The sequence below is a fragment of the Benincasa hispida genome, chromosome 5 (assembly GCF_027475165.1).
Source record: "Benincasa hispida cultivar pf3 chromosome 5, pf3_genome.v1.1, whole genome shotgun sequence".
In the NCBI taxonomy this organism is placed as follows: Eukaryota; Viridiplantae; Streptophyta; class Magnoliopsida; order Cucurbitales; family Cucurbitaceae; genus Benincasa; species Benincasa hispida.
The window spans coordinates 51470320-51492995 of NC_143482.1; the positions used below are offsets into that span (position 1 = coordinate 51470320).

At 29.4% G+C, this 22676-nt stretch overlaps 1 protein-coding gene and 2 pseudogenes across 2 annotated transcripts; all 3 read right to left on the minus strand.

The window, feature by feature from the left end:
- Nucleotides 1-4305: 4305 nt before the first annotated feature.
- On the minus strand, nucleotides 4306-5292 carry LOC120077535 (Receptor-like protein kinase-related family protein). Its single transcript, XM_039031448.2, has one exon. It carries the CDS (start codon nucleotides 5161-5163, stop codon nucleotides 4414-4416), a length of 750 nt encoding a protein of 249 aa, XP_038887376.1. The 5' UTR covers nucleotides 5164-5292; the 3' UTR covers nucleotides 4306-4413.
- A 3851-nt stretch (nucleotides 5293-9143) lies between these two features.
- LOC120078765 (antimicrobial ginkbilobin-2-like protein pseudogene) lies at nucleotides 9144-9976 on the minus strand (annotated as a pseudogene).
- A 7582-nt stretch (nucleotides 9977-17558) lies between these two features.
- Nucleotides 17559-18511, minus strand: LOC120078202 (antimicrobial ginkbilobin-2-like protein pseudogene; annotated as a pseudogene). Its single transcript, XR_016529674.1, has one exon. The product of XR_016529674.1 is annotated as an antimicrobial ginkbilobin-2-like protein pseudogene (transcript).
- Nucleotides 18512-22676: the final 4165 nt, after the last annotated feature.

Sequence of the window (22676 nt, forward strand, 5' to 3'; positions counted from 1 at the left end):
GTATAATTAATTTTCTTTATTAATTTGAACAATTCAAATTAATCCTCAATAATCTCAGTTGAGCTACAGAAGAGACTTTATGGACCGGTAAATTGAAGTTCCAATGATACTTGAATAATTAATTAAACTCCTTTAATTAAATTATCCAACATCCGTTTGTTGGGGTTGATGCCCTAAAGTCTTGTGTCCTGTAGTTTGTAAACAGTTTTTCGAGTGCTTGTGATGTATAATATATGATATTTACTTCACTTCTTGATTTTGCTCATTTGGATGTTTTATTTGCTTTACCACAAACCAATAAACTAAAATCTCTGGTTGTATTTATGTAACTTAAGCATGTATGTGGTGACATATAAGTGGATCATGTCTTAAGTGATAACCAAAATGGTCTATAGTATATGAATATAGGAGGGAAACCTTATCCTAGTAACGCTACGGATGCGGCCCGCTTTATGGAGTAGTTACAAGCGTTGTGACTTGTCACAGATGGTCTGATCTTGATCTTTCGTGTAGGGGACATGCAAGCGAGGGCGTCTTATACAAAGAGTTTGTATAAGACCTGACCACGAAGTGTTAACGTCTCGCTATATAACACCGTTCATGATAGAGACTTCACTTCACTAGGATGACCATTGGTAACATGACCTCAATCCTAAGTGAGTTGAGAACTTCTGCCATTGAGGGCGGTTCTTTGATTTTCATGGGTGTGAGTGGCCAGGCCGCCGACTCAAATCTACCACTTTAGGGATTCGTCTAATTTGGGAGCTGGGAACTTAGCTACACAAGATAGAAGTTATTCCTTCCCCGAAGTAGGGGTAAGTAGATAGATAGCTCCCTTAAAGGCTAATTCTAGGGCTTGAACGATGTGGCGCCACACACCTTTTCATGGCTCGAGAGGTGTTCATTCATAGTTGGACTATGTTGTATTGTTTATTAGAGGGATCAGTGGTACTTAAGGAGTGAGATGTAATTACAGGGGCAAAACGGTAAATTAGCCCAACTGTACTTACGAGCATCTTTGAAAGGTTATCATACTCATGATTGGTTATATCCAATGGACACAAAAATATATCTGTGGTAAGAAGAGTTCAGCTGTCGATTTTTAGTGGAATGTCTGGCAGTTAACGGGTGGTGGATCTCGTGGCTAAAGAGTTTAGTCAGCTATTCATTTACCGTTGGAGCTTCGAGCCATAGGTTCATTAAGTCTTCTTGGTAGCTTGAATACAAGTTGAGAATAAGTTTTTGGGTCAGTTTGAAATGTTCAAATTGACAAGAGGGAGTTCGATTATATATGATATAATTGAACTGGTCAATTATATATGATATGATTGAATAAATGTATGAGATACATTATTTTGTAGGAAATTGGATATAAATGTGATTTATATCAAGTAGAGGAGAAAACATTATAATTGATATATGATATCAAACTGTAGGTTAATAATATAATATGATTATATTTATTATTTTATTAATTGGGCGGTTATGAGATAATTAGTCGACGTTTTCTTTGAATTCGTGCAGTAGTGGGAAGTTGAATTCAATTCTAGTAACTGAAGAATAAAATGAAAATTGTTTTCATTTTGCATGAGAAAGAGACGCATAATCGTTCACGGTGTGAAAGTCTTCTATCGCTTAGTGTTGAGAGCCTATACGATAGCGCCCGCTTACTAAACGATCACACACTCACGCTTTTCTAAACGATCGCCCGCGATTTCCTAAACGATTGCTTACCTTTTCATAGACGGTCACTTAGCTCCTGAGCGTAACTAAACGATCACTTACCTTTTCATAGACGATCGCTTAGCTTTTACTACACGATCGTGTACCCTGCACTAAACGATCAAGCACCCGACTATAGATAGTCTCTTCATTCTCCCACTTGCTAGATCGTTGTACACGATAGCCTTTCCTCCTCCCATCTACCAATTCCATCAAAGCCCACCTTTTGGATTCTCACTCCGAGAATACTGAGGGCTCTGAGTGGTGGTGTCGTCCTCGTTGTCTATTGTTCGTGTGCTGCTGTTCGTGTAAACGACCGTGGTGTTGTTGGGCGATCACTTACTGGTCGAGAAAGAGTGAGAGGAGTTCGTTCCCGGAGAGACTGAGATTTGTGAAGAATAGTCTTCAACTAGTACGTTCTCTCGGTCTTTCTGTTTTTATCTTTTAAAGCATGCCAGTAATTTGCGTTAGCAATGCATATCTGTATGTTTGAATGTATATGTGTAATTTCTGTCATAATGAATTGGAAAGATCCGCTTCCGCTCATAGGTACTCTTGTTTAAGAGTTCCTTCACCGTTAACTGCCAGTCACTCCACTAAAGACTGAGAGCTGCACTCTTCGCACTATAGATATATTTTTATGTTCATTGGATATAATCAATCAATAGTATGATGACCCTTCACAAATTGCTCATAAGTACAGCTGAGCTAAAATTATCGTTTCATCCTTGTAGTTACATCTAACCCCTTACGTATCACTGATCCCTCTAATGAACAATAAGTCATAGTCCAACTATGACCAAATCTCTCTCGGGCCAAGAGAGGGTGTGGTGCCACATTATTCAAGCCTCGAAATTAGCTTATAAGGGAGCAATTTATCTACTTACCCCGATATTAGAGAATGAATGAATTTCGTCTTGTATAGTTGTATTCCCAGCTCCCCAATCAACGAATCTCTAAAATGATAGGCTTATTGAGTCGGCGATCTGACTACTCTCATCCATACAAATCAAAAAACCACCTTTATAGGTAGGAGTTCACAACTCTCTCAAGATTCAGGTCATGTCACCTATGGTCATCTTGGTGAAATGTAAGTCTCTATTATTAACGACGTTATATAATGAGATTATTTATTTCGTGGTCCAGTCTTATCCAAATTCTTTTGTATAGAACACCCCCGCTCACATGTCTCCACATGAGTTATTAGGATCATATCATTTGTAGCACTTTACAACAATGGTAACATCTACAAAGTGGGACGTATCCGTAGTGTCGCTAGGATAAGGTATCCTTATCCATCTACTACAGACCATTTAGGTTATCACTTAAACATGATCCACCTGTATATCTCTCCATACATGTTTAAGTTACAGAAGATAACCTTGGATGTTAATTTATTGGTTTTGTGGGTTAATGCTACTAAATGTCGAATAAAACTATCTCATATTTTATTAAATAAATAAATCGTTTGTACATTATAATTATAAACTACAGGAACCACAAGATTTAGGGCAACAACCCCAACAATTATAACAATTTAGCACCAAATAAAAATTCAAATTCAAATTTTGTGATTTTTTTTTTTTTTTTGTTAAAAATCACTTTTGATCCCTGAACTTTCTTGAGAGTAATAATTTAGTCCCTAAACTTTGGTTTGTAACAATTTAGTCCTTGTACTTTTGTAATGCTTTGGTCTATGAACTTTAGTATTTAATAATTTAATCCTTATACTTTCAAAATTGTAACACTTTAGTCCTCACGTAAAAAATTTCATCAAATTTAGATGTCAATTCTAATATTTTACAATGTAAACTTTATATTTTGAAAAAATATTGAGTCTCTATTTAGTTTAACGGTTTATTTATGCATGAAATCTCATTAAATCTTATCATTAATTTTTTATATAGGAACTAAATTGTTATAAAGTTTAAAGTATTAGGATTAAATTATTACATAGTAAAGTTCGACTAAATTGTTACAAACCAAAGTTAAACATACCTCACTTTGAGTAATTTTATCCTGGGTGAGCTCTTGAAAATTTTTTTAGGAAGCATGTGAGTGAAAGACAAAACACGCTTAAATATCGATTCCAAAACCTATATTTCTATTCCTGTATCTTAATTTAGTTATCGTTCTTATTACCGAGAAATTTTGAGTTGGTTTATCTATTATGATATCAAGTGGACAAGTTAGCATTGACTAGTTAGTTAGTTGAATAAGTATAATTATAATGAAGAGCTCACTGTATTATTCAGTGATTGAGTTTACTAAAATCATAATGTTAAACTCTTCTCCTCAATAAGCCAACGTATTTGTTACACTATCGGTTCTTTTGAGTTGTGTGTTCCAATTGATTTTAGATTTGTTAATTAAAACTAAAACCGTGATCTGAAATTGTATATATAATATATATCTTGTCATGCTCCCTCTCACATTCATCATCTTATTTGTAATATATTTACTCTAAAATCTGACCTAGCCATTATTCTCTTCCAAAATGCATGGTATAAGCAAAGTCATCTTCCAGAAATTTACTATAACCTTTTAGCTTAAGCATTTGGATTGATAGGCGAATGAACACGCTTTTTAAACAAGTTGAAAGATTCTATTTAAACATTATTCATCAACATCATGATGAAATTATTAACTCATGACAGAAAATATAGTATTCAAATTATGAGTTCTTGATTTTTATGCAGTAAAGAAGGGGTAAGTTTCATATCTAAAGTTACAACTCCCACCAACCACTCTTCCACCAACTTTAGCTCCATTTGAACAGCAATATGGAAGCTCACCAATGGCATCATCAAGACATTTCTTGCAATCTGCAGTCCAAAGATCTCTTGTGCACTGAACCAATCCATACAGCTTCTTGGAGCTCCCAATCTCCAAGTCTCCAATGGCATACAAATTCTTTGAAGTTTTAGCCATTTCAGACAACCCACTAAGCAAGTTCTTAACTTGCTCCTTAAACGACGACGGATCGTCGGCCTCACGAACATTCACTAAATAGAACCTAAACCCTCCATTTTGATTCTTCCCAAAGAATTTTGCATTGGAGTATTTCAAAAGGCATGAATCATACCATATGGCTGCCCCTTTCTTGTAAGGGCATCGTTGTTGGATCTCTTGTCCGGCCGTCGCAACGCAGGTCTTGCAGTCGGCGGGCGAGATGTCGCCCCGACATAGAGCCAAGCCATTGACTTGGTTTTGTGAATCTTTGCCTCCAGTGGAGCTGAGGCCGAAGCCAGAGGGTGGGGCGCTATTTGTCAATCTGTCTAGAGCTTGTTTTAAGTTGGAAGAATAGAGGCTGTTCATTGTGTAGTTATCTGAGCTTGAACATGTATGGTATAGATATGAGGCATTGATTGAGGTTATGATATTGCCTAAGGCTGCAAGAAAGAGGAGGAGAATTGGAAGAAATGGTTTTGATTGGCTCATGGTTTGAAATGGAAGGTTATTAGATTTTGAGAGTTGTTATTCATTTCTTTTAAGAGTATCCAATATATATAGAAGGGGAGTTGTTATAGGAGATATACTTGTTACTCTTTAAGATTTAAATACTGTTCATATCTCATTGATGTAAGATAAGATTTAAATTCTGCGCATATTCTTATTTAATGTAAGAGTGTACTTCATATATAGCTTTAAAATGATTTTAGATGTATTTTTTAAAATAATAAATCTGTAAGGTTTTGTGACAAATAAAAATCGCTTTTAAAATAATCATATTGAACTAAACATAGGCAATTTATTGAGAATTATTTTTATATCATTCTATGGTGATTTGGCCTTTGTAGAATTATATTTATGAAAATGCAACGAATAGAGAAACAACGGAGGTGACCTCTTTTCTTTCTCTGATCGATGACTTTAACTTTAGACTTGGGAGACTGGATATTCATTTTGGAGTCCTAATCCGCGAGAAGGGCTACTCTTGTAAATCTTTCTTTAGGATTTTATTGGATCTCTTTCTTGTTTGTGAGTCGGTTTTTTATGTTTTATTGAGGACTAAGAACATAAAGAAAGTCAAGTTCTTTTCTTGGAAAGTTGTGTTTGGTGATGTGGTCACAATGAACAGGCTTTTGAGAAAGTTGCCTGTGTTAATTGGTCTTTTGTTGTATCTTTTGTCAGAAGGTGGAAGAAAACCTAGATCACCTTCTCTAGGAGTGTCAATTTGCGAGGTCTGTGTGGAATTGTTTCTTTCAAGAGTTTGATTTTGTGTTAGCTCGTTAGAGGGATGTTTGATGATTAGAAAGTTCTTCTTCCACCTGTCTTTCAGAAACAAATGTCATTTTTTGTGGTTTGGGAAATTGTGTGTTTTGTTGTGGGATCTTTGGGGAGAGAAGAACAATAGAGTACTTAGGTGTAGCCGATAAGGACCTTAGTGAAGTTTGGTCCTTAGATGAGGTTCCATGCTTCTCTTTGGGCTTCAATTTTTGAAAATTATTTTGTAATTATTTCCTAGACAACATTTACTTAGTTAGAAAATCCTTTTTCAAGTAATGTTTTTTTTGTGGGCTTGACCTTTTTTTTTTTTTTTTTTGTTTTCTTTATGTCTTTACTTTAATGGCTGAGCTAGCTCATAAGTCATATTTTTCTAAATAAATTACTTTTATTCAAAGTAATTAAAGAAATGTGTTAACTTAATAGAAAGTGCATAAACTAAAGGTCATGCATGTCAAACTCACAAGAAGACTTTCATCTATGTTCACAAACTTTATACATCAAATTGAATTTATATATAGCCTTTTTTGGAATGTAAAACTACTCTTATATAGGTTAAAAACCAACATTTAAAAAAAATCAATTGAATAAGAGGATTCAAACCTCTAACATCTAATAATAAGTTGTCTACATAAGAAATTGTTGATTTGGATCTCTCTATCTTATATATTATTTTGCTTTTAAAAAATAATTAATGAATTAAAAAGTGTAACTTTAGATTTGGAAATTGTTTAATGTTGAATGCTATCCCTAATTACATTAAACAATACAATTGGGTATACTTTTCCTAACCACACTAGTGTGTTTTGATAAATATCTAGAAGATTGAGATATTACTAATGTATCTTGATTAACATCTCATATCCATAAGATTTTGTTAGTGCTCTTTACAAATTTATTACCCCTTCTCCTTAATAGAATTTCCAATTTCTCTTTTGATCTACAATAACATTTGAAATTCTCATCTTTTACTCATGGTATTAAATGATAAAATATCACAAATGTGAATATAATATAAATATAAATATTTTAATTAATTTAAAAAAATATAAAATCCTTATTTATTTATCTAAATATTCATATTTTTTTAATTTTTTTTGTTTGAATAGTTTTTTCCTAAAATGTTATTGATATTTCTATTGACATTTTTGAAAATAGAAACATTGACATCTTTATCAACATCGAAATTTCGAATCTAATTCTGGTTCGTCAAAATAATAAATAAATAAATATGTATATATTGGTCCACTAGTTTGAGAATTTAGAGCAATGTTGTATCATTAACCACTATGGATAAGCCTCATATAAGTTGGATTTATGGATGAAGCACTTGGTTTTACTTATGTTAATCCTTTCAAATTAATGGATTTTGTATGGCGCACTTCATTATTTAAGTATATGACCTCTTTTTGCTGAATTTTTATTGAAGTTGAATGGAGCACTTTATTTATACATGCTTTTATAAAAAAAAAAAGGAATATTAATATAATTGGATGGTTGCCCTTAATCTACATTTCACATTTTTATATAAAATATATTTAAAGGAATTTAGTAGAGAGTTTGGATGGTGCTCTTTTACTTATGTATATAATTAATTATTTTAGTACAATTGGATTGTGATTAGTGCACTTCATTTTTGTATATGATCTTTTGAAAGGATTTAGTACAATAGGATATTAGCGCTTTTTTATTTTATTTTATTTTTATGATATGTGGAATCGGTGATCGAATTTCGGGCTTGAAAATTGATAATACAATTTTTTATCATCTAAGCTATGCAAGAACAATGTTTTAATGCCTTAATGCGAAGAACAACGTTTCTTATCAATGGGTTATTGAATTTTATTTTGGGTTAAATAACTAATTAATTTTGTAAAGAATTTTAGAGTTTATGTCTATTTAGTCTTTAAAATTTCAAAACTACATCTTTTAAGTCTCTCAACTTTGATCTTTTCAAAAAAAAAAAAAATTACGAACATAATCTATTAGAAATATTATTGAAAGTTTAGAATTTTATTAGATATAAACTTCAAATTTATATCTCTAAGAGTGATTGACTTTTAAAGCTTATGAATATGGAATTTATTAACACAAAATTAAAAATTGGAAATCTATTACTACTTAAAACATAATTAAAAGTTTTAAAGATGGAATAAACGAAAAAAATTAGAAACTAAACTTATAATTAATTTTTTTTCTCTAAAATCTAAGTGTGAGTTACTCTACAGTAGAGGGGAATTTTGTAGAATAAGCAACATACTGATATAGTTTTGTTTTCCACAATGAAAATAATGATTTGGTTGGAAAAATAAATTGGATTTGTAACATATTTTATATCCTCAAACATAAATCCATTAGATTGACAAAAGAAGAGAGAAGGGTTGAGAGTCATCAAAAGAACATCTGAATTTGAAAAAAAAAAAACACTTAAGGATTTGTAATATATTTTATATATCATGAATATAAATTCACTAGATGACAAAAGAAAAGTGAAGGTAGAAAGATTCATGGATGGAAAAAAAAATAAAAATAAAAATTAAGGATTAGTAATATATTTTATGTCCTCACCCTCAGATATAAATCCATTAGATGACAAAAAGAAAAGAGAGAATGGAGAGTAACTTATATATATATAAGAGAAAATATTCTCAAAATTATAGTAATAAAAAAATTAGATGAATGTTAGTGTTTAAAAAACTTGGGGAAAAGGTGTTAGTTTGAAACTAATTAAGAAAATTGGACAGTTTTTTTTGTCTTTATTATGATGCATTGATTCAAGATATGCATTCATTTTTTTTTAGTAATTTGTAGCTATTTTCAAGAAGTATAAGAAAAAAATTGAAAAAAATAAAGTTTGAAGTGTATCTTAAACCCAGAATCTAATAAAATATGTCCTATTTTTCTAATTAATTTCAAATTTTTTCAAATTTTTTAAAAAACACTGATATTAATCTAGTTCATCCATGAAAAACCTAAGAATTAGTATTGAATTGACACTAGTGAGATTTCAACATAAATAGGCATAAATCAAAAGATGTAGCGAAAGAAAAAACAAATTAAGAAGTATTAAGAGTTTATTGAAATCATTTATTATATATAGCTGTTGAATAATATATGTCATTTATACATTTACTTTTGTTAGAAATTGACATGTATAAATTAAACTTACATAATTTGAGATTAAAAATCAAAACTATCACAAATATATTTGGTTTTTTTTTATTCCCCCACACATAGTACACATATTATTACAAGTTTACAAGAAAAACTAACTTATTTTTGGGCATCAACAATTGGGTAAAGTTCATATCTAAAGTTACAACTCCCACCAACCACTCGTCCACCAATTTTATCATTACAGCAACTTGGAAGTTCACCAATGGCAATCTCAATACATTTCTTACAAGCATTACTTGATAAATCTCTACTACATTGAACCAATCCATACAACTTTTCCAAAGGCTTTTTCATCTCAACTTCATCGATCACATACAAATTCTTTGTAGCTTCAACTTTTTCAGACAAACCAATTAACAAGCTCTTCACTTGTTCATTGAACACCTCTGGATCATCATCTCTTTCTTGTAAATTCCACATGTAAAATTTATTCCTATTATCAATCTTCCCAAAGAATTTGGTGTTGGAATATTTCAAGAGACAAAAATCATACCATATGGCAGCTCCTTTTCTATTAGGGCATCTCTTCGCTTGCCGTGGCGACGTAATCCCTGTAATTGATAGGCGAGACGTCGCCACGGCAGAGAGCCAACCCGTTGACTTGGTTCTGTAAATCATCTTTGCCGATCGAGCTGAGACCGAATCTGGAGGGAGGGACATTGGAGGTCAATTGATCTAAGGCGCGGTTCAAGTTAGAAGCATAGGGACTATTGGATGTGTGATTGTCAAAACTTAAACATATATGAAAGAGAAATGAACTATCAGTGATAATATCATCACCAAAGGCTAAAGGGGAAATGAGAAAAAGGCATAGAAGAGTAAGGAAGATGGTTGGTTTTGATTGCTTCATGTTTTGAAAGAAGGAATAATAATAAGGATAGATTTGGGTTGTTATTCATTTTCCAAAAAGTGTATATATACATAGAGATAAAAAAAAATTAAAAAAAAATCAAACTATTTATAGAAATAATTTTAAAAAAATACTAATAGGTTTCTATCCATTTCTATTATTGATAGTCTTCTATCAGATTAAAATTTTGTTATTATGTAAATAATTTTCTTTATTTTTTTTATTTTGGAAGATCTCACATACATACATATATTATTGAAATTCTTCTATTTCTCCCTCATGATAAATATTGATTTTTAAAATATATATACTGCAGTCCGCAATTAAAGGTAAGAGCATTTATGGTCTCTTTGGCTTAGGTAGACGACTTTTTTTGTATTTGATAGATATTATTAGAAATATTAAATTATAAATATATGGTCCATACCATTTGGAAAAAAAATATATTACAATTTAATTCTTATAGTTTAAAATATTATAATCGCGTCCATTGGCATATTGTGTCAGAGTACGTGACAATAACAATAACTACTATTTATGCTCATTCATAAAAGATCCACTTAAATTTATTTAAATACAACCTATATTTTATTAATCAATTACTTAACCCATAGCTAAATAAAAAAAATTTAAAAAAAAAAGAAAAAAAAACATCTCATTTAGCTAACTACCATGTACCAATCAGTTTGTGGGACCAAATTTTTTATAAGACCATAGCGACAAAATTTAACTTTTAAAAATGGTATTTTCTTCAAATAAGAAGAACTAAATTTATAATTTAATTATTAGTAAATTGTCAATTCAAACATTGTTAAACATATAAAATGACTATTTTTTTGGATAGAATGTTTGATCTCTATCTTCCCATTTGTTGAACGTTTTTATTTTTTAAGTACAAATTAGTAATGAGAGATTTGAATTATAAAGCTCTAAATCTTCAATATATCTAAATTTCAATTGAATTAAGCTCAAGTTGGTTTACATTTGTTAAACTTAATTTTTTAAAAAAATATATCTACAGTACTACTAAATTTTGGATATCTCATTTGATTTCTTAAATAATAATTAAAAAATTTAGAAATTGATATTAGAATTTTACATTTATTTGCTGATTAACAAAAGAATATTGGATCAAAATAAAGGTATAGTAATTATAACGAACTACAAAATTTAAAAAAATGATGGATCAAATAAAAGTTTCAAAAAGATTTAATTATAAATAAAAAAATAAAAAAATAACTCGTTGTTAGTGTAATTTTACCAATGTTGTATTATTCTGAAAAATTATGGCCAATTGACGGTTCATTATTATTGGAGATAGCAATAAGTAAAGTCAACAATCTCGACTCCATTATTTGACCAAATGAACATCATTTGTTGACCCATTTACAATTATTTTTGTGAAGTGTATATCCTTAATAATGAAATTTCTCACCACCATGGGAGAACAAAAGGACAAATATCAATTTATATCTTTAGAATTTTAGATATTATATTAATTTAAATTCTAAACTAATAATTTTATTAATTTAAACTCTAAACTTTAGGGATTGAATCAATTTAAATCTCAAACTAATAATTGTACCAATGTAAACACTGAACTTTTATAAGCATATCAATTTAAACCCTAAATTTTCATAGTTGTATTAACTCAAACCTTTCATTATGTTTTATTTGGATATACTTATGAAAATTCAGAGTTTAAATTGATATAATTCATGAAAACTCAGAGTTTAAATTGATACACTTATGAAAGTTCAAGATTTAAATTGATACAATTCTAAATTTAGAGTTTAAATTGATACAATCCCAAAATTTAGTGGTATAAATTAATTTTTGCCCTTTATGAAAATATTGATTGTGTGCCACATCAATATTTTTAAAAATAAAGTTAGACTCACTAATATTGATATAAAGTTCATTAATTTATATGAAGGTAAATTTATAGTGTGGACAAAAAAAAATATGATATGCCTGTAATACTAAAATGTTTTCTCATCGTTAATCTTGTGATGGCAATCTCTTTGATTTTTTAGCCTAAGTCATTTCAAAATATTCACAAAGTATTAATTAGTTTGATTTTTGGAAATATAGCCACCAAGTTTATTTCGAGTAAATTACAAATTTAGATATTATGGTTTGGAAAAAGGTTAAAATTTAACATATGATTTATGGTTAGAATTTAAGCTCTACGGGTGGTTAGGGGTGTTCAAAAAACTCAATGACCGGAAAAAATCGAACTCATTTGGGTTGGATTGAGTTCAAATAAATGAAAATTATATGGGTTAGGTTGATTCATGGGTTCACTTAATATAACCCAAATCAACCTAAACCAACCCGAATTTATTATTAACTTTAAAATATATATTTTTTATTACTTATAACACAATTATTTATATATATATTGATTTTAATTTTATTTAATTCCAATACTTTTTGAATAATTTATTATTCAACAACTCTTAAAAGTAGTTTCTTTGCACTTTAGAAAGAAAATTTTTACTATATAAATTGAAATTGAGTTGTTAATCTTAAAATATATGAAAATAATTAAATTAGATTTTTACATATTTACGTTTTGCTTCCTTTTAGAATAAAATTTTAAATAAATGACCCGATTAACCCGAACCAACCCAACCCAAATATTTCATGGTTGGGATTGGTTGGGTTCATTTTTTAATAAGAGTTATTTGAGTTGAAAATATTTACAACCCGAACAATTGAGATGAGTCTAAAAAGTCTTTCAACTCAATCCAATCCCACCCATGAACACCCCTACGGGTGGTAAAACATTCATATAGAATTTCTAAGAAAGTCCATCAAACAATAAGGACCAAGTTCTAACTTTTAAAATTATAGGGATCAAATTCTAATTTTCTCTAAATTATATGGATTAAATTTTTTACACTATAAAATGATATTATGGTCACGGTTGTGCACTTGTAGGAATGTACATGGGTTGGTTGAGTTGAGGGTGTTTTTTTGGACCAATCGAAAATTTGGATTGGTTAAGTTGGCCACCCAAAAAATCCAAATAAAGACCCAACCCAACCCTCAAATTTCAGATTAGGTTGGGTTGTATTTATTTTTTTCTTTTTAATTAAAAATATGTAAATGTACATACAACACATGACTAATATTTAAAATCTCATAAAATTCAAATGCTAAATACTAAATATCTAAGATATTTATTGCAAACTTCAAATAAAAACAAATATCATAATAATTTTAAAAGAAAATATTTAAGATTCATAAATTAACCAATACAAAGTAAACAAATTTTAAATAAAGAGAAATAAATATAGTATATTTTATTTATATACATAATTCGGGTTGGGTTAGGTCGAGTCAACCCAAATTTTTTTTTAACAAACTCACGACCCAACCAACCCAACCAAAATAAAAAAATTTTAACCCAACTCAACCCTTATATTTTAGGTTGAGTAGTCCAAATTATTCAGATTGTCAGATTATTTGACACTACAACAATTTTGGGCTTTAATGTCGGTTGAAAATAATATTTTCGGATGTATAATTTCGGCTAAAGAAAAATGGATCTTTAATATCGGTTTTAAACCGACATTGAAGATGGCTTACAATGTCGGTTTAAAACTGACATTAAATGCCTCCCATTTTTTCTTTTAATTTTATCGTAATTTTCATTTCCTTCTCGTGATATTCTCTCAGCTTACACCATTCACTTTACCAAAATTGAAAACCCTCGACCAACTCTTACCCAAACAAACTCTCTCCTCTCTCAGCTGCTCGGCCGTTGTGTTCAGGTGAGGTTTTCGTCACCGGTGCTCTCAGCTTGTCGTGCATTAGTTGTCCAGCTGGTCCCGTGGGTTGGTTGTCCGGTTGGGTGTTCTCCGACTGGTCGCGTGGGTTGGTTGTGCGGTTGGGTGTTCTCTGGCGAGTTTCTTTCGGTGGGTTTCTTTCAATGGGTTGTCTAATTCAAGTGTGTCGATTGCTTTCATGGGTTTCTTTCGGTGGTTCCGGTCGTAGAGGTGGGTCACCGGCATCGTGGTCAGCCCGCCATTTGTTAGATCTGTCGTCTCAACTCTGTTTGCAAAGGTTCGGTGCTCGCCGGCATTCCAATCTTCGAGCTTCAATTCAGATCTCTTCAAGTTTATGGGTTGTTTAAGTTGTTTTGCTTGGAAAGGTATAATTTTATTTTCATATGAATTTTCAATTTATTAATTTAAAGTTATTTAATTCATTTTATTTTTATTTTAATGATTAAGCTTATTGAAATTTAGAAATGTTGGAATTAAATTAGTTGAAGAATATATAATTGGTCGGTAGTCTTGAAATTTGTTGATTATTGATTGGTGTGGTTCAAGTGTTACTTAGGAGTTATTTGAAATGCTTTTGGTTATGTTTGAGAAAAAAGATGGTGAAGAAAATTGAATACAATGGTGTTGTGTAGTAGAGAGCTTGATAATGATATTTGGAGAATAAGGAAACATAAGGTACATGAATAAATATAAGATAAAAACAAAAATGACAATACTTAATGGGCTAAATTAATTTTATGTTTTGTTCCAATAATTAAGCTTCTTTAAATTTGTTGATATTGCATATTTTACAATCATAATTCTATGCTTTTAAAATTCCCCTTGTTATTGTTTTTCTCTTTTGTAGATTAAGTTGCATATTTTACAATCATTGATAAGTCATGGATAAAAATGAATAAAATGTCAGCTGAGTATGGTTTAGGGGTCGAGATGTTTATTAAAAATGTTCTACAACATTCAAATATACCGAATGTCATGAGTTGTCCATGTTTGAAGTGTGTGAATGCAAAGACTCTAAATGTAAACAAAATAAGAGATCACTTATTTTTTAATGGTATAGATCAAAGTTATCAGATATGGATTTTTCACGGTGAATTATTACCGATTAAGAGAAACAATGAAAATGTGTCTACTAGTGAAAGAGATGAAGTTGATGAGAATGATGTTGATGTTGATGACACAATTGGAATGTTTGAGGCTGCATACAATAACTATTTTAGTGAAAAATCCGATAATTTTGAAGAATTATTAGATGATGCGAAGAAACCATTGTACCCAAATTGTAAAACTTTTTCCAAAATATCTACATTGGTAAAGTTATATAATTTGAAAGCTAAATTTAGATGGAGCGATAAGAGTTTCATTGAGTTGTTGGAATTAATTCATGACATATTACCTAGTCCTAATGAAATTCTAACTTCTACTTATGAAGCAAAAAAGATGTTGGGTACTCTTGGAATGAAGTACAAGAAGATTCATGCATGTAGAAATGATTGTTGTTTGTTTAGAAAAGAACTCTCTAATGCAAATGTATGCCCCATTTGTGGTACGTCAAGATGAAAGCTTAAAAAAATTTAAAGGAAAAGGACTAAGAATATCCTAGCAAAAGTCATGTGGTATTTTCCCTCAATTCCAAGATTTGAAAGAATGTTTTGAAGTAAAGAAACAACAAGTTTATTGACGTAGCATGCTAAAAAAAAAAAAAAAAAAACTGATAGTTTATTAAAACATCTCAAAGATGTCGTGGAAAAAAAATAGACCATTTGTGGCCAGAGTTTGGGTCAGAACCTAGAAATTTTCATCTTGCTCTTTCGACAGATGGAGTGAATCCACATGGAGATCTTAGTAGTAGATATAGTTGTTTCCCAGTGATGTTAGTGACGTACAATCTACCTCCATGGTTGTGCATGAAGCAAAAATTCTTTATGTTGACTGCACTAATATCTGGTCCTAAACAACCGGAAAATGACATAGATGTTTATTTAGGTTAGTAGATGACTTGAAAAAACTTTAGAAAGATGAGGTAGAATGTTACGATGCATATGAAGAACAACATTTTATGCTTAAAACTATTTTATTATGGACCATTAATGATTTTCTTGCGTATGGTAACTTGTGTGGTTGTACGGTTAAAAGATATCATGCATGTTCAATTTGTGGAGAGAATACTTCATCCACTTATTTGCCAAAAGTGAAGAAGATGACATATCTCGGGCATCGCAAGTTTCTACCTCGCCATCATCCATATAGGAAACAAAAGAAAGCTTTTAATGACGCATAAGAATTAGAATTTGCTCCAGAACCATTGAGTGAGGAAGAAATTCTTGCTGAAACAAGTAAGTATCAATATTCATTTGGTAAGAAGACTATCAAGGAAAAGAACAGTGGAGATAGCCCTTCAACTTATGAAAAGAATAAATCTATTCTTTTTTAATTAGAATATTGGAAGTATCTTGACGTACGACATTGTTTAGACGTGATGCACATTGAAAAGAATGTATGTGCAAATCTTATTGGCACATTGCTTGATATTCCTGGTAAAACGAAGGATGGAATAAAAACTCAACTATCTTTAATGTCAGTTGTCAACCGACATTAAAACCTTTTAATATCGATTTAAAACCGATATTAAAATCCGAAATTCTTGTTGTGAACACCTCTATGCACATTCCAACCAAGCTAAGAGAATGTGGAATCAACATTCTAGAAGGAAGTTAAAAAATATCACTGCCCACTATCTTTGCAATGACGAAAGTTGTTTGATGTTGTCATTACACTGTGGATAGTGCTTACTGACCACTAAATGCAAAATTGAAATATGTTTATAATACATTCTAGATTAAATAATAAATTTAGGTATTAAATGGGAAGATGGGTCTATCTAATCTTGAAATTATTTAAATTTTACATATTTACCACATATAAAATTGAAAGTTTATGATTTCATATTTGACATAAAAGTTAAATTTATATTTTATGGATCAATTATTTTTTTAAAAAAAAATTAAATTTAATAAAAACTTATTAGATATAAAATTAAAAGTTCATAGATAGACATAAAAATTTGAAATTTTGAGACTAAAAACTTTTAAAATTTTCAGAGACCAAATAGACACAATCCTTAAAAATTTTGTAATTTAACCTAAATTTTAAATCCCTTTTCTAATACATCCAAATTCATAAACTACTATTCATATTATTTTAGCTTCCTTCAATAGATAGTTTTGTTTATTTTTTTTAAGAAACAAAAAATAGTAATGATTGATAAAAAAGACAAGTTGAAAACGTATTGAGCCACCGTAGGATTAGTATATATTTGATCTAGAAAAATAGTTATGTGCATTCTAAGATCGTACCCATTTGTTTTTACACCCTACCTAATTTTTCAACTATTAATGATGATTAACGCCTGAACCATGCTAGAAATGGCTTCTCCACTATTTGCTATTACTTTGTGTTTTTAAAAAACAACATATTATATATATGTATATTGCCCACCTCTTTTTAATTATTTAATTTATTATGGTTCTCACTCTAGAATATTTATTTTGTTGGTTAAAAATATTAACTGGTCTATTAGTAAGTTTGTAAACTAACAACGGAAATAAATAATAATACAACCACCAAAAAGTACAATCATAATCACAATTATAATATTGGATGTATATGAGAGAAAAAGTACAAGAATACTTATATCATTTGATTATTATAAAGCACATCAATTTTCAAATACTTCGTTGAATAATTTTTCTATCTGTCAATAAATTTCTAAAAAAATGTTAAAATTATAATAATCAAACTCAAACCATTTCATTAATTTTATTCTTTCATAAACAATATAAAAGCACTTTAAAAATACAAAAACTAAAATGAACTAAAATTAAAAGTATAGAAAGATTTTTTATCTTTGAGCATCGACAATGGGATAAAGTTCATATCTAAAATTACAACTTGCCCCAACCACTCTTCCACCAATTCTAGCGTCACAACAACTGGAAAGTTCCCCAATAGCATCATTAAGACACTTCTTGCAAGCCGCACCCGACAAATCTCTAGTGCATTGAACCAACCCATACAATTTCTTCTTAAATGGCTCAATTTTCCTTTCTCCAATCACATAAAACTTTGGATTATTCGTGGCTAATTCAACTTTTTGAGCCAAATCCATTAGCAATCCCTTCACTTGTTCATTAAACACCGTTACATTATTATCCACACTTTGAACATTTATCAAAGCGAATTTGTTCCTATTATCAATCTTCCCAAAAAATTCAGTGTTGGAGTATTTCAATACACAAAAATCATACCATATGATAGCTCCTTTACTCAAAGGGCATCGAACTTGGATCTCTTGACTTCCCGTGGCGACGCAGTTCCTGCAATCGGCGACCGACACGTCGCCGCGACAGAGGGCTAGGCCATTGACTTGGGTTTGTAAACCTTTACCAAAGGAAACTTGGGCAAAGCCAGAAGGAGGGGCATTGGAGGTCAATTGGTAAAAGGCTTGGTTTAAATTGGAAGCATAGGTGGAATTGGCTGTGTAATTGTCAAAACTTGTACAAATATGGTTGAGAAATGCACTGTCTGTTATGATATCTTCACCAAATGCTAAGGATGGGAAGAGAAGAAAGAGGCTTTGAAGAGTGAGGAAAACTATGGCTGATTTTGAATGCCTCATGGATTTGAGAGGAAAATGAGAACTTTTTTTTAAAGGATTTTTTTGTTTGTTGTTCATTTCATTTCTCAAAAGGGTCATATATATATATATATATAAAGTGATTATTGATTTTTATTTTCTGTGCCATAAGTGGAGGTGGAGATTCTCCTTTTAGATCTTTGTAGGGGTTAGACTTTATGGATATGATAAGAAAATAATATATTTGAAAAGTTTACTTTCGAGTGAGATATTACATTTAATAAGTCTTTTGAAAATTTTAAAAAGTATAACAAAAAAAAAAAATTAGGGATTTATTATCTCTAAAATTGAAAGTTTGAAGAGACCAACTATTAAATTAAAATACAAAATATAACAAGTTCGAAAATTGAATAAATTAAACCAAATTCCAACATTATAAAGCTTCAATTTGAAATTACATTAATATATGTTATCATTTTAAATTTTATAAAATTTATTTTTGCTATCAAATTAAATTTATATATTTCTTTTTTAAGGTTCTTTTTCTTTTTTGAAATTTTGTTAAGGTACTATAATATATAAAAGAGGTTAGAGAGAAGAATCTTTCTCTCCCCATTTTGCCTTCTATTTTTAAGTAAATGACCACTATACCCTTAACTTTAATTGTTTGTACTTTTTCTTTTTCATTTTTGTTTTTTTAACACATGTTTATAATCTTTATCCCTTCCAATTATAATTAAAAACAATTGCTTTTGTGCGTTTTGGTTTTATCTTGTTTTTGTTTAGTTTATTTACTACTTTTTTTTTTTCAACTTTAGACTTTTCTAAACAAGTAAATGCTAGATTTGAATTTTTTAAATTTCTAGCAAGTGAAAGATCAAAGATGTATATAATAAATTTGAATGATTCTAAAATGAAGGCCTAGAGAGAGAGATTTTTCTTACATTTTTTTCATTTTTATCCATTTTTTTAAATTTAAATTTTAGTGAAACAAATTTATATCAAACATAAAACATTTACAATTATAAGTATATTCATTAAAAAATATATTTTCACATTAAAAATTATGTTTCAAACCGTATTTCATATTTATTATAAGATAGCTTAAAATAAAAAATAAAAAAAAATACAAGTTCTGGACACTATTTCTTTGACTATTTAATTTCATGGTCTAATTTTTAGATATCGTTTGGGTCCCAATTTCAATTGAATGGAAGAGGCTATTATAGCTCACTCATTATTTGGGCTTTCAATTATAATAGTCATTGATTTCAACTATTATAATCCAATTATAATAGTCATTGATTTCAACTATTATAATCCACAATTGACTATCGTACTACTATTTCAAATCTCTCTTTGTTATGAGTTTATTATTTCTCACTCATCCTCATTAACTCAAACTAAAATGGTCTGTACCACAAACATGAATTATTATAACCCACAAACTATTATAACACACTATAATAATCACTAACTATAATAACAAACTCAGTACCTCAAACACCTCCTTACTACTTAAACTAATTTGAAAATAAATTCAATCAAAATTTATATTTTATCATGAAAATTATGTCACGTACATCACATCTTCCAAATTAGTATATTTAAATGGATGATATTTAAACATCTAAAGTAGTATATATCTTTGTACGTCTTACCAAATTATTCAATCATAATTTGTCACATGGAAAAATTTTCATATTTTTTCATTAAAATATTTTAATTCATTTTTTATATACAGTGACAATAAAATGCATTAAGACAAATGCATTTTAAAATAATGGACTCTTTATTGCTTCAATTAAATAATAATAATAATAATAATAATTGGCCGGACAATAAGTCATCCGTCAAATAAGGAGCCGACAATGTTGACTTAAGTCATTGACTCCTTGCTGTTCACAATTATATAAAACATTGATGTCATTTTCATACATAATATGATTTTTTTTTTAAATATTGTAATTAAAGTGTAGAATTGAACCTCTAACATTAAAGTCAATAGTATAAGTACTATACCAATTGAACTACAATCTTGTTAATCATAAATATGATATTTCTTCATACTTTTTTATTCCCACTTGGATGACAGCGCATCCATATAATATTGTGGATGTTTAACTCAGATTTTTTTTTAATCTTTTATCCAAAGTTAGATATTATAATTAAAAAGTTAACTTCATTCGTATGTTTAAGTTTTTAGATCAATTGATGATTTAACATGGTATCAGAGCAGATAATCCAAAGAGATCTTGTGATTAAGCCCTTGTAAATCGTAATGTACTTCCTCCTCAATTAATATTCATTTTCACTTGTTTGATTCTTCTACATATTATGTTTCAAATCCACAAGTGATGGATATTATATATTATAATTATACTTACTTTCACCTATTAACTTAAATGTTTTTTAGTCAACCAATGATTTAAAACATTTGACTTTATAGAATTAAACTCAAACTATATACAACCTTTTTTTTAAAAAAAAAATGAATCTATATCTAATTTTTAAGGTTTATTATTCTCAAGGACGATTAGAATCCTCAATGGATATCATGTTTGACTAAGGAATAAGTAAATTTTGGTGTAGCCCACGTAGCAAAAAGATAAATTTAAGTTGAAATTTAAAAAAGAAAAGTGAGAAGTAAGACTATTTAATTATAAGGGCAAAGAGGTTGAATGTGAAATCCTGACGAATCACTGACATATTTATGACAATTAAGATACGTTCGTTTTGACATTTTCTTAGTCGAACGCGGTTTTCGTTTTAAGCTTTATTTAAAGTATAAATATTGAAATTGGATAACTAAAAACACAAGAACCAAAATAAAATGAAACTCGAAATATATAAATTATTTTTTTTATTGTATCATATATATTCGAATCACAGATCTTGTGATCACTAGCACACTTATTATATATCAATTGAATTATGCTCATTATGACAAAGAAAAAAATATTTAATAACCGATTTAATTTACATTCTAATAAAAATTATAACTTTTTAATTGGAAAACTATTTTCATAAATAATTTTCTTTTTGAAGATCTGTTCAATTATATATATTAATTAACTGACCACTTCATATAAACCATGTCAAAATTAGTTACCTTACAAAATTAATTAGATTTTAAAGAAACTCCCTTGAACGAGTAGATTTTTTTTCAAAATTACTTGAAGATACTTCTAAACTTTGTATCTCATTCTAATAATATTTTGAATTGTTCTTTAAAAAATTGCAATTTTCTTTTTGTCACACAATTACATTATATAAAAGTACTGTTGATTTTTTTTTTAAAAGAAATTAGGTGGGTATTAATGTAACCTTTTAAGTTTAAGTGTATTATTAAAAATAAAGTACAAAGTTTAAAAGTAATTTTCGATAACTTAAGACGTGTTCACTCATTTAACACTTGTTTAATCATAATTCTCTTTTTAGTTTTTTTATTTTTAAATTTTATGTTCGTTTCCTCCCAATTTTTTTATTAGGATTTTCTTATTTTTTAAAGAAATATTGGAACTTCTAACCAAATTATAAAAATAAAAACAAGATTTTGAAAACCATGCTTTTCTTTTAAAAACATTAATAGATAATAAAAAATAATGTTTATAACCTTAAATGTAAAAGCTAAAATGAAAAACCAAATACTTATTAAACGTTGGCTTTAACTATTTTTTTTCTTCATATTCAAAATGGTACAAAGATAAACTTCCAGAAGAAAATCAGTGGTTTAAAAAAATAACAGAAATAAATAAAATAGAAATAAAATCTTCTAAATGGAATCTGGACAAGAAAAATCCACTATCTCAAGAATATCCCTTAATCCCAATGATGACCATTCCTATGGTGGTTGTCCAATCTACTTATTATACAAGATTTGAAATTTGTATTTTGTGAATTTAATTAAGGCTAATTTTTTAGATTCAGTTTTCTTGAAAGTTTTAGATTTTTTTTTTTTTTTTTAAATAATGTTATATGGAGGATGACCTAAGAAAAAAGAAAATGAAAAAGAGGCAGAAAATCAGAGAAAAAGACAACAATTCAGTTTTTCAGTGACAGTTTCCATCAAGTTGTTGATTGCCAGTTTGAATTGATGGATTGTGCTGAAATTTGGTCAATCTATTCGGGACACATAGAATCTCGTTTTGAACGATTGGATCATTGTTTGGAACTCTGTCCGTAATCGCGGCCTGACAAGGATGACACTTCAACTCACTTGACAAAAGAAGAATGCCAGCTTGGAGCCAGCTCAGTCACCACCGTG